General features: G+C 40.3%; 1 protein-coding gene across 1 annotated transcript in view; it reads left to right on the forward strand.

The window, feature by feature from the left end:
• The window catches only part of LOC125228657 (transcription factor SPT20 homolog-like 1), a 35,522-nt gene that overhangs the window by 872 nt on the left and 16,004 nt on the right, over positions 1–18,646 (forward strand). The window contains 13 exon segments of the mRNA XM_048133312.1: positions 96–248; positions 1,629–1,718; positions 1,720–1,869; positions 7,299–7,520; positions 8,215–8,367; positions 9,637–9,946; positions 10,388–10,527; positions 11,071–11,150; positions 12,253–12,313; positions 12,541–12,723; positions 14,302–14,451; positions 17,353–17,485; positions 18,224–18,435. Of these exon segments, the coding sequence (XP_047989269.1) occupies positions 96–248; positions 1,629–1,718; positions 1,720–1,869; positions 7,299–7,520; positions 8,215–8,367; positions 9,637–9,946; positions 10,388–10,527; positions 11,071–11,150; positions 12,253–12,313; positions 12,541–12,723; positions 14,302–14,451; positions 17,353–17,485; positions 18,224–18,435 (2,037 nt within the window).

Below are 18,646 nucleotides of genomic sequence, written 5' to 3' on the forward strand. Positions count from 1 at the left end.
AAAGATAGGGAATTTTTTTTTTTAAAGGTATACCAATATTTTCAGGTACTTATTTCCTTTTGATCTGTACTAATTTTATTTATTTTCCATTACAGCAAGGGTTGAAAACATCGTCATACTTATTAGAAAAGTTGCTAGCCAAATACAACCTTAATACATTAATTATTAACTTGTATCCAGGAAACAAGGGTTATTCATTATCACTTAAAATTAATGGGAATACACAGCAACATCCAGGAGATCCTAATGTAAGCATAATTTTATTTTATATTATTTACTAGGAAAACACCATTAAAGTTATAAAAAAGCTTATAACATAGGAACTATGAGTCAAGAACAAGCTTCCACAGATAGAAACTGGCCAAATGAAGTACTTACAGCAATAATGAGTTTGAACAATGAATTAAAATAAATAAAAAGAAGTATTATAGGACATTCTTACACAGATTGACTGAGTCCCACGGTAAGCTCAAGAAGGCCTGTGTTGCGGGTACTCAGACAACAATATATACAATATATAAATACTTATATACATAGAAAACATCATCATGAGTCAAGAACAAATACCTGTTGCTTTCACACAAATAAATGCCCTTACCGGGATTCAAACTCAGGACTGCGACATAGCAGGCAGGGTCACTGTGCGCTAGGCCAGACCGGTTGATGAATGAGGACAAACTCTAATTAATTTATGTGGAAGAATAAAATAAAGAATAAAAATTAATAATATGAGTGAAGATCGTGATAGTTTAAATCAATTCTATTTCTGAATCTGGAATATGGAGCCTCTGTATGTGAAATAATATACCATGCATGAAATAAAGTGTCAGATAATAGTAGTTATTTTTAACCCAATTTCTAATTCATAAGTCAGATATAAATTAATGAATTGATCATGATAATTAGCTGAGTTTAAAACCAACAAGTTATTGCTGCAAGTTTTGAGACAGACTCACTCTTACCTATAGGTGCGTCTTAAAACTTGCAGCAACAACTTGCTATAGGCTAGTTTCCTAGTTTCCTACTAGTCAAATCAGCATCTTTTTAAGAACTGTCAAAACGTTTTGCTAATATGGAATTACTATGAAATACTGAGGAGTGACATCACAGTCAATTCATTTACTTTTTAGCTTTCTCTTTGACTTATTAAATAGAAATTATGTTTAAACATAACTACTGTCCTATATTTTTCTTCTAATTATGCGATGCTTTATTTGATGCACTGCATAATAGTATATTACGATACAAGTGCGTAAAAAAGGAAGTAACTCGTGTCGATTTAAAACACTCCCTTCGGTCGTGTTTTAATTTATTTGCACGTGTATCGTACGACGTTTTTCAGTACAGATGAGCCTCCGAAGTTTCGACCTGGCATATAATGAACCACTTCTCGCACCAGTGCGTAAAAAAAACACCATCTATACTGAAAATTATGTTTGAACATAACTACTGTCCTATATTTTTCTTCTAATTATGTGATGCTTTATTTCGTGCACTGCATAAAATATTTTATTTTATGTATAGGAAACTAGCCTATTTAGTTATTTATTTAACAGTCCTTAATAAGAAGTGGATTTGACTAGAAGGACTATATCCAATTGTAAACTTAACAAATCGATTACTTCTAGACATCAACAAGCCAAGACGAGACACTAATAGAGACCCCAAGATGGCCATATGAGGAGGAGGATCTGCTTAGTTACATAGACAATGAAGAGCTTACCCGTGGTGCTGTTGGATTTGCTAGAGGCGGAGCATTCCTGCCTGTTCTATTCCGGCTGTATTATAGCGCAAATAAGGGACTACAGACAGGCGTATCCAAGCTTCTTGTGTGATACTCATCATGTGCTATTAAGACCTACCAATCAGGTTTGTTATTGTATATTTATGGAGATCAATAACTCTTTATCTGCCCTAACCTCAGTTATAGCAAGAACAATTGAAATGTTCTAGCGTTTTTTAATTTCATTTCATACCATACCATAGCCGATGCAGGCCGGGGTTTGGGCAGACCAAAAAAGGAGATGGCGGGACGACCTAGACGCATTTTACCCAAACTGGTGGGAAAACGCTGATAACAGGGTCGAGTGGAAAAAACAATAAAACGAGCTTTGCCCAGCAGTGGGACACTAAAAGAGGCTAAAAAAACCGGCCAAGAGCGTGTCGGGCCACGCTCAGTGTAGGGTTCCGTAGTTTTCCGTATTTTTCTCAAAAACTACTGAACCTATCAAGTTCAAAACAATTTTCCTAGAAAGTCTTTATAAAGTTCTACTTTTGTGATTTTTTTCATATTTTTTAAACATATGGTTCAAAAGTTAGAGGGGGGGGACGCACTTTTTTTTCCTTTAGGAGCGATTATTTCCGAAAATATAAATATTATCAAAAAACGATGTTAGCAAACCCTTATTCATTTTTAAATACCTATCCATCAATATATCACACGTTAGGGTTGGAATGAAAAAAAAAATCAGCCCCCACTTTACATGTAGGGGGAGTACCCTAATAAAACAGTTAGCGTCGAGTGCTCGTTCCGATCGGCTGTTTCGCGACCTACCGTGTGTAACTCACTTGTTTACGCCGTACGAACGTGTCTCGTTCATGCAAAAACAAACCTAACTGATATTAGTGACTAAGTTGTCTTTGACTTGTGGTATCGTAATAAATTATTTACGCGATGATTTGCCCAAAGTGTGATCTCGGAGTTACTGATGGTGTTTCATGCAGTGGTTGCATTAAAACTCTTCATTTCGGGTGTGCTGGTCTCCTGGAGACCACTTATCGCAAGATGACAAGCGAAAAAAAAGCGAGCTGGCGTTGTGCGACCTGCCGCGCGAGCGGTAGTATTCCGACACCTTCCAATGCAAAAAATGTAAAAGGAGAAAAACAACCATTCCCGGCGAAAACTAATAGCACTTCTCCTGGTCCTGATGAATCCAGTGTTCCGGCTCAGCTGGAACAGGGTTTTAATTCGGTTCTGGCAGAAATTAAGGAATTTCGAGCCGATTTTGGCAGCCTGCGGGCGGACCTACAGTCTTGTAAGGATAGTGTCAATAATATTGAGACTAAATTAAATGAGTTTGAGCCCCGGCTGTCTACGGCAGAGGACCGGCTAAGCAAGTTAGAAGACAAGTCTACTCTCCTGGCCAAAATGCAATCGAGTTTAGATAAAGCCTCTGCCACTATTTCCACCCTGCAGCAGGAAAGTGAGGCTCGCGAGCAATATTCTAGACTGAATAATATCGAGATTTCTGGTTTGCCTTTCAAAAAAGGGGAGAACCTTATCAGCATTCTACAGAATATATACACCGTGGTGGGCTTGAAATTTGAGGTGGAATATGTAGACAATGTCCAGCGTGTGCGGCGGTTCCATAGTGTAACTAAGCACGACGGCGGCGATAACGATTACGACCGGTCATCGAATCAACGTGAACCGGCTGTGATTGTAAAGTTTACCCGGCGTTTACATAAAGATGAACTTCTCTCGGCGGTACGTGCACGAAAGGGTATTACTACGTCATCTATCGGCCTCCCCGGGCCGGCTGTTAACCTGTACCTGGGCGACCACCTCACACCGGCCAGTAAGATGTTACTCAAGCGAGCGCGGGAGCTTAAAAAGGAGAACAAAATCGCTTACCTATGGATACGAGATTGTAAAATCCTCGCTCGAAAAACGGAGACGTCCAAGGTTATGGTTATTGACTGGAAATTCGACTTTAACAAAATTAAGTGACTATTTTTAATGTTATTGTTTGTACAATTTGTTAAAGGAGCTGTAAATGTAATTATACTTGTTTTGCAATATGCATTGTTTGAACTTTTCACCTGCATCGCTAATGAATCCGTTTTGATATCTTTTCATAAACGAAAGTATAAATATTTCTCATCTTACTCACAACGTCAATCCTATATAAAAATACATACCTCTGTCTGTCATAATAAATATAAAAAGACTCGTAATTTTATATTTTATACCTGTTTCGTCAAATAATCTAGTAGGTTATTACCAAAACGTAAGGGGACTTCGTACAAAGACACATAGTTTTTATGCTCAAGTCGCGTTGTCAAATTACGACTTCATCTGTATCACTGAAAGTTGGTTAAATGATAATTTTTATGATAGGGAAGTATTCGATCACAGGTACATTGTTTATCGTTGCGATAGATCAGCTGAGTCGAGCGGCGCGGAACGGGGCGGGGGGGTGGCGGTCGCCGTGCGCCGCGAGCTCCTGCCGACGTTGCGCGACTGGCCCCGCCCCTCTCCTGCATCCTCCGAGTGCATATGGATTGCTTTACCGTTGTCGAAACACGCCATTCAAGGACAAACATATATTAATATTTGTTGTGTTTATATTCCGCACGGAACTTTATACAGGGACACGTTAGAAAATTATTTTGAAATTTGTAGTCAATTAATAATTGATAATCCTAATGATGTGTTTCTGATAGCAGGCGATTTTAATATATCGGACGCTCAGTGGTCTAAAAGTGACTGTTCCAAAATGATCCTTGACAGTTCTAATAATACTTTACCTGTACAATTGCTACGTGACTTTTTATCGTTTTCAGGTTTAGACCAATACAATAATTGCTGTAATATGAATGAGCGCATATTGGATCTTATTTTTTGCAACAAAAATTGTACAGTATTAGCTGGCTATGACCCGTTAACATCTGAAGATCTGCACCACAAGGCCATTCAAATTGAATTGCATATATTGTATACTCGTCCCCTCGAACCGGCCCCTTCATTTGTATACCGTTATGGTGAGGCAAATTTTGAGGAAATAAACAATCAATTATCGAAAAATAAATGGAATGAACTTTTTTTAGGCCGCGGATTGGAGGATTGTGTAATAATTTTTTATGAGATTTTAAATAAACTAATCGATCAATTTGTTCCAAAAGTCCCTAAGCGCACTTCTTGTTCTCGGCCTCCGTGGTATACGAGACCTCTTAGGAGACTGTTAAATCAGAAAAAGAAATATCATAAGCTGTGGAAGACATATGGTAACCCTCTGGACTTAGATACTTACAAATGTTTGAAAAAGAGAATTTCTAAATTGGAACCTATATGTTATAAGAATTATATAAATTTTACTGAAACAAAAATTAATACTCACCCAAAATTTTTCTGGTCGTACATAAAATCAGTTTTTGCCAAAAGTGGCCTTCCACAGGTTATGCATTATAAAGGAATATCAGCTTCTACTGGTTCACAGATTTGCAATTTATTTAATGAACATTTTCACTCCGTGTTTGAAATTCCCAGCGACAGTTTTATAGATTTAAACAACCTTGCTCCCGTAAATAACACTATCTTCGACATGGATACTATTTTTATATCTAAAGATCTCGTCTACAAATATCTAAATCGCATTAATATTAATAAAGGGTCTGGCCCTGATGGCATCCCAGCTATATTGATAAAAAATTGCTCTTCCAGCTTAGCCGTACCTATCACTTTACTTTTTGAAATGTCCATTCAGAAGGGGTGTGTACCATCTCTGTGGAAACGTGCGCTAGTTACACCGATACCAAAAGGAGAGTCTAGTAACGAGATAGAAAAATATCGCCCTATTTCAAAACTATGTCAGTTCGGTAAGCTCCTTGAGAAAATTGTCACTGACCAGCTTTCCTCTGCAATACGTCAACATATTATCCCAAACCAACATGGTTTTCTCAGCGGTCGTAGTGTTGACTCGAATTTATTATCTTATACAGAAACAATATTGGATGCTCTAGATAATAATTATCAGGTGGACGCTGTGTATACTGATTTTGCTAAGGCATTCGACAAGGTTTGTCATGAGCGCTTACTTTTGAAGCTCTGGCACTTCGGTATACACGGCGACCTGTTCCGTTGGATAAAATCTTATGTTGAGAATCGTTCCCAAGCGGTAGCTGTGCAAGGGCACACTTCTTATTATAGACCTATAACTTCCGGCGTGCCGCAAGGATCACATTTAGGACCTCTTTTGTTTATGCTTTATATTAATGATATTACCAATTGTATACAAAACTCAAACATGCTACTATACGCCGATGACACTAAAATATTCAGAGTTGTTAAAAATACGGACGATTGCACTATTTTGCAGAATGACCTTAATAATTTTCAGTCTTTTTGTACCTCAAATAAGTTATTTCTACTAAGTTAGACAAATGCTACGTTATTAGTTTCAGTAGGAAGCGTACTTCCATAGACTTTAAGTACAAGCTTTGCAATAAAGAGTTAACTCGTGTTAACCAGATTCGTGACCTCGGTGTAATTATGGACTCTAAACTTACCTTTGTTCCTCACATAGATAGCATAGTATCTAAATCTTTTAAGCTGTTGGGTTTTATACTTCGAATAGGAAAACCATTTAGTAAACTAGAGAGTTTATCCCAAACGGCGCTGGCAAATTCTAACCTGCTACGGACATAGCTATTAAATAAAACTTTATAGGTAGAGACCTATAAAGTTTTATTTAATAGCTATGTCCGTAGCAGGTTAGAATTTGCCAGCGCCGTTTGGGATCCTCTTTATAAAATACACAGCGACAAAATTGAGAAGGTGCAAAGAAAATTTGTGAAAGCGGTTGAGTTTCTCGTTAATCACAAATACATTGATTATACACATTCCTTAATAAGTCAAAATTCCACTTTATTAAGTTCTCGTCGAGATCGTATTAATGTTTTGATCCTCTACAAAATTATTAACAACATCATTGATGCCCCCTCGTTATTGCAGACACTTTGTTTTCGAGTACCCCGGCGTTGTGAGCGAGCGTGTAGGAAAAAACCCCTCTTTCATATATCTCGTAGTCGTACTTCTTATTCTAAAAACGGTTTCATTAGGAGAGCATGCAGGCTTTATGATGAAAAATTCCAAGAGTTAGACATTTTTCACGAAACACTTGGTAGCTTCAAACGATTATCTTTACAATGTATTCAACAAGCACACTATTTGTAATATATAGATATTTTCACTTGTATTACTTAGCGATGTATACCGATACCACTCAAACACCAGTAAACAATATATTGAATGTTATAACACTTTTAACTGATCCAAATTTCAGCTTTCTAGTGCTAACGGTTACTGAGATTATCCGCGGACGGACGGACGGACGGACGGACGGACGGACGGACAGACAGACATGGCGAAACTATAAGGGTTCCTAGTTGACTACGGAACCCTAAAAATGATTGATACTTCTGACACATTTTCACTGTGCACTTCTCGAAAGATTTGAACAAAAATCTTAATGTTATTTGAACAAACAATGAACTTTCATAACATGTTACTCACACAGAGTATAATAACGGACGCGTCCTGCATCGGCGGTCGATGCGGCTGGGCGGGCGAGGAGCGCGGCGCTCTCGAGGCGGTCGAGGCCGCGCTAGTCCACGCCGCCGCGCCACCGCTCTGTCTCGACCCGCGTCCAGCTGTTGGCCTGCTGGCGGCTAGACTGCACGCTGCGCCCAGGCTGTTCAATACGCCGAGGATACGGCGGCAGGCGAGGCGGTTCTCACAGGTTAGACCACTCTCTTACTCTAGGGAGCTTGAGTTTGTTTAGACCTGCGTCCAGCTGTGGGCCTGCTGGCAGCTAGACTGCACGCTGCGCCCAGGCTGTTCAATACTCCGAGGATACGGCGGCAGGCGAGGCGGTTCTCACAGGTTAGACCACTCTCTTACTCTAGGGAGCTTGAGTTTGTTTAGACCTGCGTCCAGCTGTTGGCCTGCTGGCGGCTAGACTGCACGCTGCGCCCAGGCTGTTCAATACTCCGAGGAAACGGCGGCAGGCGAGGCGGTTCTCACAGGTTAGACCACTGACCTCACTCTAGACTCTAGAGTGAGGTCAGTGGTCTAACCTCTAGAGTCTAGAGCACATGACGTATGTAGGTAGTCATTCTGCATTGACCCGTGTTCAGCTGTTGCACGTTTATCAAATCTCTAGTACATACAAAAAATCACTAGCTCATTAGCAACAGTTGTTTCACTTTGTGACCTATAATGAAAACATGCAATCTTAGACATAACATTACATAAATTATCTAGTTAATAAATGTTTTGCTGAATACACACTTTTGAGCCAACATTGTTAGGTACTTGATACGGAACTAATCTGTTATTATTAAAATAAACTATTCATAAAATAAACACTCAAGAATTATACTAATATCTGACTAAAAATATATAGGAAAATAAATAATCTATATTTTCCGCAGGTGGCAGTAAACCGGAAAAGGAAGTTGGACCAATTCACCCATCACCACGGCTTGGAGTTGCTTGAGCTGATCCACAGGCAGCGAGCGAAGAATAGCAGACAATCGGTGCCTCACACACGGTTGACGTCCAAATTCCCCAAGAAACCACCAGAGGTAAGCAATGGTTGATTTTGAACTTTTTTATTCCATGAAAGTAGTTTAGATTAATGAGAAAATTAATTTAAATTTTCACGATTTTTACACATATGAAATTACAGTCCCGTTTGTAATTAATCGCGTTTTTAAAACCAACCTCCGATGCTTCAAGGACGGCATTGTTTCCGTGGTTTGCTCCGAGACCACTGATTCGGTTAAACTGTGTTTTTTGGAAAAAAAAATTAAATCCAAATAAAAGCAAATGCGGTTTGATACCTTAGGCTGCTTTGCGCACACTGGCGTCCCCTCCCCCCACCTGACGCAACCCCCCTTTTACCGTGAAATATGTCCCAAAATTCAATTTTTTTCTTAATTTTTGGGGAAAGTATAGGTACATTTTAGAAAAAAGTTGTCAATGAAAGAAATAATGCTTTGTTTATAAAATTCCCAATAAAAACTAGTAGCTTGATAAACTTTGACCAAATTCAGAAATTAAACCACTGATAAACTTATTACTATTTCATTAAGTAATGAGTTATATCGAACTTCAACAAGCTAATGCACGAATATGGTAGATGCTAAAAATGCATGTAACTTTTTTTTTAAATTTAATTAATTCTTTCATAAACACTTTTTGCTAACTCTAATACTTTTCTCAAAAATGAAGAGAAACCGTAAACTGGGACCTATTTCGTGCTAAAAGGGGGTGTTGCGGCAGGGGGATGGTAGGAGACGCTAGTGTGCGCAAAGCATCATACCCTAAGGTACCATACTGCATTAAAGTTTAGCTGGATTTTTTTTAAATTTCCCATACATTCGAACACAACTTGACCGAATCACACGACCCGTTCGTCATTTTAAGTACGATAAAATTAGATGTCAAAGGCCTTAACACATTCAGTGGATGCGCGTGGTCTACGCTACGAGTCGATATCGTGGGAAAAGAATGCGTATACCTTTTTTATTTTTATTTATGGGATAGGAGGCCAACGAGCAAACAGATTGCTTGAAAAAGTCGCCCGAAACACCAAAAGTGTTGGAGGTGCGTTGCCGGCCTTTAAGATGGGTGTACGCTCTTTTCTTGAAGGTAGAAGGTCGTATCGGTCCGGAAATACCGCTGGCGACAATTCATTCCACAGTTTAGCTGTGCGGGGCAGGAAGTTTCTGGAGAAACGCACAGTTGAGGACTGCCAGCCATCTGCCTACAGTGAAATGTGGCAAATGTGTTAACATTTGAGAAAACGTGTAAAAGATAAGCAAACCAACACCATGTATATCTGTCGTCAGGTATTCAAGCCGGTGGAGCCCCCGCGCATGGAGCCGCCGCCGCTGGCGCCGCCCGCCTCGCCCACCGGGCCGCTGCGCCTCGCGCGCGCCTACGAGCGCCCGCGCCCCACGCCCGACTGCCAGCCGCAACTAGTCGAGGAATACATACTCGAGACCGAGAAGACCTCGCCACACGCTGGCGCCGGCTTCTTCCACATCAAACTGTCGATACTACAACGGCCGTCTGATCAGGAGTTCTTAGGAGAACTGTATGTGGACAGAGACCATGTTGAGGGGGAGAGGAATGGAGCGGCCTGCAGGTTCTCGTTAGGTAAGCATTCATATTTGTTATTGGAGACTTCCACTAGCTCTCGAAGAGCAGTTTCTACGAGTCAGCGAAAAAACAATGACACCATGACAGCAACAAACAATAAGGTATGGGCGAATCAACTTTTTGACCGACTCAAATCTGCTCGCAGGTTTTAAACTTCGGTGTAAACTACCCTCATAAAATGAATTTTATTGCTACTTTTCACTTTATGCAGTATTTTAAAATAAAACCCGAACTTTTAGATCTAATAAACTGATACTTCATTAAAAATTCGATTTCTTTGTTACTTTAGAGACATTGAGTAACGTCAGAGATACCAAAAATGTCGGTCAAAAAGTTGGTTCGCCCTAATAGCGCTTTCTGTCTACTTCTCACGGAACGTTCCATACGACAACTTCTAAACTAGGTAGATACTATACTAACTATATCCATATTTTACAGGTTCAAGACTACAAGCCAACAAGTACATCCAGCAGTTCACCGAAATCTTCACCGAAGAGGGCCGCAAGTCTGTGAGGATAAAGCACTTGGTGCCTGGTCAGCTGCCGAGGGTATCCTTCACTGGAGGCATGAGAGAGATGGTAAGAACCAACTACAATAACTAAACTATAGAAGTAGATCCAGCTGTTGTGAGTTCCAAGGGCTGCAAGTCCGTGAAGATAAAGCACCTCGTCCCAGGTCAGCTGCCGAGGGCGTCCTTCACTGGAGGCATGAGGGTGATGGTAAGAATCATTTAAGGTAGCTACAGCAGTTCCAGTAGTTCACAGATGTCTGAGGATCGCAGATGGTAAGAACTATAGATAACTTTGGAAAGAAATCAAGCCTGTATTGTCAAAAGGAACAGACAGAGCAGTTTTGAGAAGGGAAGAGATTCAGACAAGGGGTTGAAAGAAAAAGTGTTGTTGAACAATTGTTTTAGTTGTATGGAAAAACCTGACGGACATAAGTGTATCTTGCATACCTATATGGGAAATAAATAAATATAAAATATAAATATATATAAATATAAAAGAAATCGTCATCTGGCTTAAAACTAACGATGATAACTATTATATTTTTGAGTTTTTTTGACCCACTGATTTGGTGCAGTCCTTCGTCCTAAGTATTTCGTGTGTTTTCGCCAGGGCCAGCAATTGCTGCAGCAGCGATCAGCCGCGGCCAGTAATGCGACGGTACACACGCACGCTACTACGGGACCTGTTGTGTAAGTTGCTTTTAGTATACTCTGGCAGTATTGACTAGGGTTGCAAAAAAACGGTTTTTTTCTGGCTTGAAAAAAAACCGTGAAAAAAAACAGTTTTTTTTCTGGAGTATGTTTTTTTTCTAAAGTACGAAATCTCAAAATTTGCAAAGTAGTTAATACTTTTATATGGTTTTTTAGACTTAATGTTAACTATTAAACGAATTTAATCAAATATTTTTTTTTCCTGGTCTTATAAAAGTAACATTTACGAAATCTGTAGTAGGTAGTTATCACTATTTACTGTTGGCAACACCACCGCCTCTCCACGCTACACGCAGCATCGGGGATTCCCCAATAAACGTTTGTATACTGAATGTTAATTGAATTAAAATGTACGTTTTTGTTATTGAAACACGTTACTACTCACGAAAAACCGTTATTGTCGTATTATTTGTTTATCTGAAAAAAAAACCATATTTAGAAAAAAAACCATGGTGCTCGGTTTTTTTTCATGTTTTTTTTCATAATTCTGAAAAAAAAACATTTGGTTTTTTTTTCTATTTACAACCCTAGTATTGACTTCTCTCTGGCAATATAATCTGCTAGTAAACAAATAGATAGCTTATGATATCGACAATCCTAAATATCAGACGCTCGTGGATACAGCCTAACCTTCGTACAATTCTGTCGTATAAATTTATTTAAGCTAGTTTTTATTTTCAATGTCGAGGACCTTTTATTATCATATTATATTATTTATTTGTTTTTTATGTTAACAAATTTAGAATGGACGCACACTGTTACTGGCGAATTCTCAATGTAACTTGAGACCAGTGCCAGTTAATGCATTCTTACGGGTAGAAGTCGCTATACGCCACCCTAAGGCGTTTAAGAATTGAGGGAAGGCATGGATAAATTCGCACACATCCAGCAGGCCTCCGTGGCTCAGTTGGTAAGAGCGATGGCTCCGGAAAAGCCATAGGTTTGATTCTTGCCGGAGGTGTGAATTTTTCCATATTTCCTTTAATTTTAAAATATATTATTTATATTGATGTAAGTACAGTACATTACTTAACAGTTGTTACTTTGTGACATGGTATTTAAGGTCTCTTTTTATTTGCAGGACGCCGGCGATATCGGCGACTCCTAATACTCATACTAATGCACGACAGCTTCCCATATTGGTAAGTGTTGGCGAAAATCGTTATTTATTCTTGTACTTCATGTTTTTTTCGTTTTATTAAACAAAAAACATTGTGTATTATGATTATTATCATCGAGAAGGATTAAGACCATTTAAAAGGCAATTTTATCATTCCACAGATCGATTCTTAAGAGCTGGTACGATTTAATTAATTATTTATTAGTCTTTGCCTTTACTGATATTTCTAACGATTATTCACGCCTACAGCAAGCGCAGCTGCAACAAGTCGCGACCGCGAGCAACGTGGCAGCGGTGGGCAGCGTGGGCACCGTGGGCGTGGGCACAGTGGGCGTGGGCAGCGTGGGCGTGGCGGCGGCCGTGGCCGATCCCGCGCTGAAGCAATTGCCGTCACCTACCACTCCGAGGCTGTCGCCGCAGGTGCAAAATACGGTAAGTCACAGCTGAAAGTAACTGTGTATCAGGAAAATGGTGGATCGGTAGTAAAATAAAATACCATACCACTGAACTTTTAAGAAGTAAGCAAAGAGGAAAAGTGAGACTGTGACAAGAACAAGAATAATAGCGTTTTCTCTCTGCTTCTGTTGAACGTTCCATAAGAACGCCTGTGTCTGTATGTTGTTTCTTTACGCTTCAGGCCGTTTTCACATTATCCGATCCGATATCGGATGTAGGACCGACATCCTACACCCGATACACGCTTCCGATAGTGTCGGATGTCGGTCCGATAAAACGCATTGTTCCAAATCAATGAAGTATGATTTTGTATCAAAAAATATTTTTAAAAAGTTTTATATTTAATAATTATAAGCACTATATTTCAAATATTTTATTGTAAAATTAAAATAACGAGCATAAAAATACTCAAGTGTGTGCAGGTAAAATAAATAATTTTACATTTAACTATATCTACTAAAACATGAAAAAATTGGTATCCGCAATTTGGACCGATGAATTACAATCTTTTTTTTTTCAACAGAAATTCATCATTAACAGCTGTTTAATAGACGCCATTTTTGTCACGCACACTACTACAAACGTATACCTACATTATATACGCACACATACAAATATTATCGGCCGACAGCTGGCGGGGGGTCCGGCATGCCAAAAATGTCGGAAGCGTCCTGCCGATATCGGCAGTTCGATGGTGCCTCGGACAAAAACTGTTGTAGGAAAGTGCCATCTGCATTAAATCCGCAATTTTTGCGTTTTATATCGTTTTTTAGTAATAATGATCTATCAAATACATAAATAAAGACCTGGAAGCGCATAAATCTTACATTTTACATCCTTCCTACATCCGATATCGGATCGGATAATGTGAAAACGGCCTAACCCCTAAAGAAGTGCTATGTTCTAGTAATGAACTATAATTAGAGCAACTGAAAAAACTCGTAAGTCTCGTTTTAGATTTGCGTAACTTTTTCAATCGCTTAACCAGTCAGAAGGAAGCCACTGCTGTCAAGCTGCTGTAATTTGACAGACGTTCGATGCACTCTTTAACCCTTCGAGTCCCAAGCATTTGAACCTCAGAATCTTATCTTCTGTAACACTGACATCATTATCTTCTGTAACCTGACATCATATGATGTCGCTGGGACTTGAAGGGTTAAGTGATAACAGTTCAAAAACACATGTGATACACATGTTTACGTACGTAATCTAAAATGCGAAAAATCTTTTTAAAAGCCATTGACGTGTTCCTCTAAATCTATCTCATTTGGTACCAAAGATCATACAACGCTTTGTCTTATTGATAAAACTGCTCAAGATGTTGATGAGAAGAAAAGGCAGTAGATATTAGAATTCTCAATTATAACACACTAGCTTTTGCCCGCGGCTTCGCTCGCGTTAGAAAGAGACAAAAAGTAGCTTATGTCACTCTCCATCCCTTCAACTGTCTCCACTTAAAAATCACGACAATTCGTCGCTCCGTTTTGCCGTCAAGGACGGACAAACAAACAGACACACACACTTTCCCATTTATAATATTAGTATGGATTACAGAGTCACGACATTCACTCGACTCAGGCGTCGACGAACCAGCTGCTCGCCCAGCAGCTCACCAACCCGCCGCAGCCGCTCAACCCTCAGAAAATGCAGTCCGCCATCATACACATACAGCATCCGCTCATGTCCACCTCTGGCACCTCGCAGGTACTTAATACGTTATGGCACGGTCGCCATGTGATGAGAATACTCAACCTAGCCATACCAGCAACTTGCCCAGCAGCTCACCAACCCGCCGCAGCCGCTCAACCCTCAGAAAATGCAGTCCGCCATCATACACATACAGCATCCGCTCATGTCCACCTCTGGCACCTCGCAGGTACTTAATAAGTTATGTCACGGTCGCCATGTGATGAGAATACTCAACCTAGGCATACCAGCATCTTGCCCAGCAGCTCACCAACCCGCCGCAGCCGCTCAACCCTCAGAAAATGCAGTCCGCCATCATACACATACAGCATCCGCTCATGTCCACCTCTGGCACCTCGCAGGTACTTAATAAGTTATGGCACGGTCGCCATGTGATGAGAATACTCAACCTAGGCATACCAGCATCTTGCCCAGCAGCTCACCAACCCGCCGCAGCCGCTCAACCCGCAAAAAATGCAATCCGCCATCATACACATACATCATCCGCTTATTTCCACCTCTGGCACCTCGCAGGTAACTAAAACTCAAGGCAGGGTCGCCATGTGATGAAAAATGTAATTCACAGCATAACATTTATTAGAGACAGGCGTCAACAAATCAGTCACCAACCCGCCGTCGCTCAACCGACAGAAAATGCAGTCCGCCATCATTCATATACAACATCCACTCATGTCTACCTCTGGCACCTCGCAGGTAACTAAAACTCAAGGCAGGGTCGCCATGTGATGAAAAATGTCATTCACAGCATAACATTTATTAGAGACAGGCGTCAACAAATCAGTCCCCAACCCGCCTCAGCCGCTCAACCCGCAAAAAATTCCAGCATCCACTCATGTCCACCTCTGGCACATCGCAGGTAACTATCTTAGTCAAGGCAGGGTCGCCATGTGATGAGAATTGTCTTCTACAGCATAACATTTATTAGTGACAGGCGTCAACAAATCAGTCCCCAACCCGCCTCAGCCGCTCAACCGACAGAAAATGCAGTCCGCCATCATTCATATACAGCATCCATTCATGTCCACCTCTGGCACCTCATAGGTAATAAGCGTCATGTAACGTGATGTCACGGTCGCCATGTGTTGAAAATGGTCGCCAACTCGAAAGTATGTGATGTGCCAGTCGCCATGTGATGAGAATGTCTTCCAAAAGCCATGGCGTATGTATTTGTCATTGTAATTAAATTGCCTATCATTATTTTAAAACAAGACTCTGATTCCAAAATGATATTTTAGTCTCTAAATCCGACTCTAAAACTTTCATGGTTACAAATGTAGCGCGAATAGGGTTTCCTTCGGAAACGTTCGTATTTGTCATGCTAGTTCAGTCAATGTCAGTACATCTTGTACTGAGACTAGGGTTGCAAAAAAACGGTTTTTTTTCTGGCTTGAAAAAAAAAACATGAAAAAAAACCGTGAAAAAAAACAGTTTTTTTTCTGGAGTGTGTTTTTTTTCTAAAGTACGAAATCTCAAAATTTGTAAAGTAGTTAATACTTTTATACGGTTTTTTAGACTTAATGTTAACTATTAAACGAATTTAATCAAATAACTTTAATTTCTGGTCTTATAAAAGTAACATTTACGAAATCTGTAGTTGGTAGTTATCACTATTTACTGTTGGAAACACCACCGCCTCTCCACGCTACACGCAGCATCGGGGATTCCCCAATAAACGTTTGTATACTGAATGTTAATTGAATTAAAATGTACGTTATTGTTATTGAAACACGTTACAACTCACGAAAAACCGTTATTGTCGTATTATTTGTTCATCTGAAAAAAAAACCATATTTAGAAAAAAAAACCGGCCAAGTGCGAGTCGGACTCGCGCACCGAGGGTTCCGTACAAACCTGCAAGGTTTACAAAGTTCGTTCATTACGACAATCGAGTCATAATATGAGGAAATGGGTAGTAAGGTTAAAATTATTAAAAAAAAATATATTATGTGATGTAACTAAAAATTTATGGTTTTCGTAATTTTTCCTTTATCTATGCTATAAGACGTTGCTTCGTACCAAATTTCAAGATTCTGAGTTCACGGGAAGCACCCTGTAGGTTTTGATTCCCTTGCAAGTGTCGAAAATTTGCGGCATAAACGGCTGTATCTTTTGATTGCGTTGGCTTAGAAGTTTGATTTTTTCACAGCTTCATGGGACAGTAGACCTGAGTAATTGATATAAATTTCAGCTTCATACCTCCACGCGTTCCTGAGAAAAAGGGTCTTGACAGACGGACGGACGGACGGACAGACGGACAACAAAGTGATCCTATAAGGGTTCCGTTTTTTCCTTTTGAGGTACGGAACCCTAAAAACCATGGTGCTCGGTTTTTTTTCATGTTTTTTTTCACAATTCTGAAAAAAAAACATTTGTTTTTTTTTCTATTTACAACCCTAACTGAGACTGACTGAAATAGCATGACATGTTCGTACGTTTCCGTAACAATACGAAGGCAACTCTTTTTGCGCTACGTCTGTACTCGTTATCATGGTTTCAATATTATCGGCAATTTCCATGGTGCGAGATGGAATGTATCGAAAGTTGTCTAAAGAAGCCTTTATCAAACTTTAAGTTTGATTTTGACGACCGGTCTGGCTCAGTCAGTAGTGACCCTGCCTGCTGAGCCGCGGTCCTGGGTTCGAATCCCGGTAAGGGCATTTATTTGTGTGATGAGCACAGATATTTGTTCCTGAGTCATGGATGTTTTCTATGTATATAAGTATGTACTTGTCTATTTAAGTATGTATATCGTCGCTTAGCACCCCATAGTACAAGCTTTGCTTAGTTTGGGGCTAAGTTGATCTGTGTAAGGTGTCCCTCAATATTTATTTTATTTATTTAATATTTATTAGGTCAACTTGTGTAATATTTCTAATTAATTCGATTAATTAATGACAGGTGCAAAACATACAGTACTCAAACGCGTCGAGTGCGCAACAGAAGCCCACTATAACCAAGCCTCGGACGACGAATCCGGCCATCAGCGCGCTCGTCACCAGTCTCATGAACTCTGCACAACAGTTCCAACAAGGTATTATAACTATGCAAACAGACAATTAGTCCCGTCCACACAGAGCTAGACACGTCATGACACTCATGACTGTGGCAATAGGGATGACGACTACATAAAAAAATGGCATTCTGTTTAGTCCGTCAGTTAAATCGTCCATAAATACTGAACACATATTTTTCGCTTTTTCTAATGAATGAAAAAATACAAAGATATAGAGCATCAACGTTCCGGAGTTTGGGCTTGTGACGTCACGTCTAAGTAAATACCTAGGCATGACGTCACGCGAAACTTCAACGCACTGTACCGTCGTCATTTTTCGAGATAAAAGAAAAAATACGTTTCTAAAATTCTTTGAAAATCTAACTGACGGACTAATTAGTTTTTTTTAGTCGTCTCGCCTATTACCTCGCGCGACAAACGTGCTACGTAGACGTGCCTCAGCCGAGGCAGCACGTACCTTTTGCACGGCTGAGAAACTTGCCTCAACCGAGGCGCGTATATTGAACATTTGCTGCCAGCAGCAGTCTGTGCCTCGATCTGTGTCGACTCGGCTCGTGAGGAAGGTCCTTGATTGTTGAACAGACGTTTCTGTTTTTACTGATTTGACTTCAATGTTGACAAATAATCGTAAATTTTGGTGTGGAAAGTTATGTCAAGTCTTACTATTTCGTAGATTTTTGTTGCGGCAGTATAAATCTGTAAAAAAGTTACTGTAGAAAAATAGAAACTAACCTACCGCTGTTTATTATGTTCCAGCTGCAAGTCAAAAGTCAGCAGTCAGCACCGCCAGTACGAGCGCAAACAAAACGATACTGAACCTGCTGAACAGCGCGCCGGCCGCCATGACGCACGTGTCGTCCACAGCGGACAGCGAGCACAAGCTGCTGGGCCGCACCGTGTCCATAGCCGGCGCCAGGCTCATCACCGCCACCACGGCGAGCCACACCATGCCCACCTACACGCAGCAGGTAGATACTGTACCGCCATGACGCACGTGTCGTGTATAGCAGACAGCTGGGCCGCACCGTGTACATAGCCGGCGCCTACACGCAGCGGGTATTGTCTGAAAGTACTGGCCCTGTAGCCGAAGGCATTTCTGCGACTCGAAACGCCACCGAAACGGAAATGTAGTCTGGCTCTGTCGCGCCAATTCGCAAGAGCGATAGAGATAGATAGCTA

Source organism: Leguminivora glycinivorella, chromosome 8 (assembly GCF_023078275.1).
Source record: "Leguminivora glycinivorella isolate SPB_JAAS2020 chromosome 8, LegGlyc_1.1, whole genome shotgun sequence".
Classification (NCBI taxonomy): Eukaryota; Metazoa; Arthropoda; class Insecta; order Lepidoptera; family Tortricidae; genus Leguminivora; species Leguminivora glycinivorella.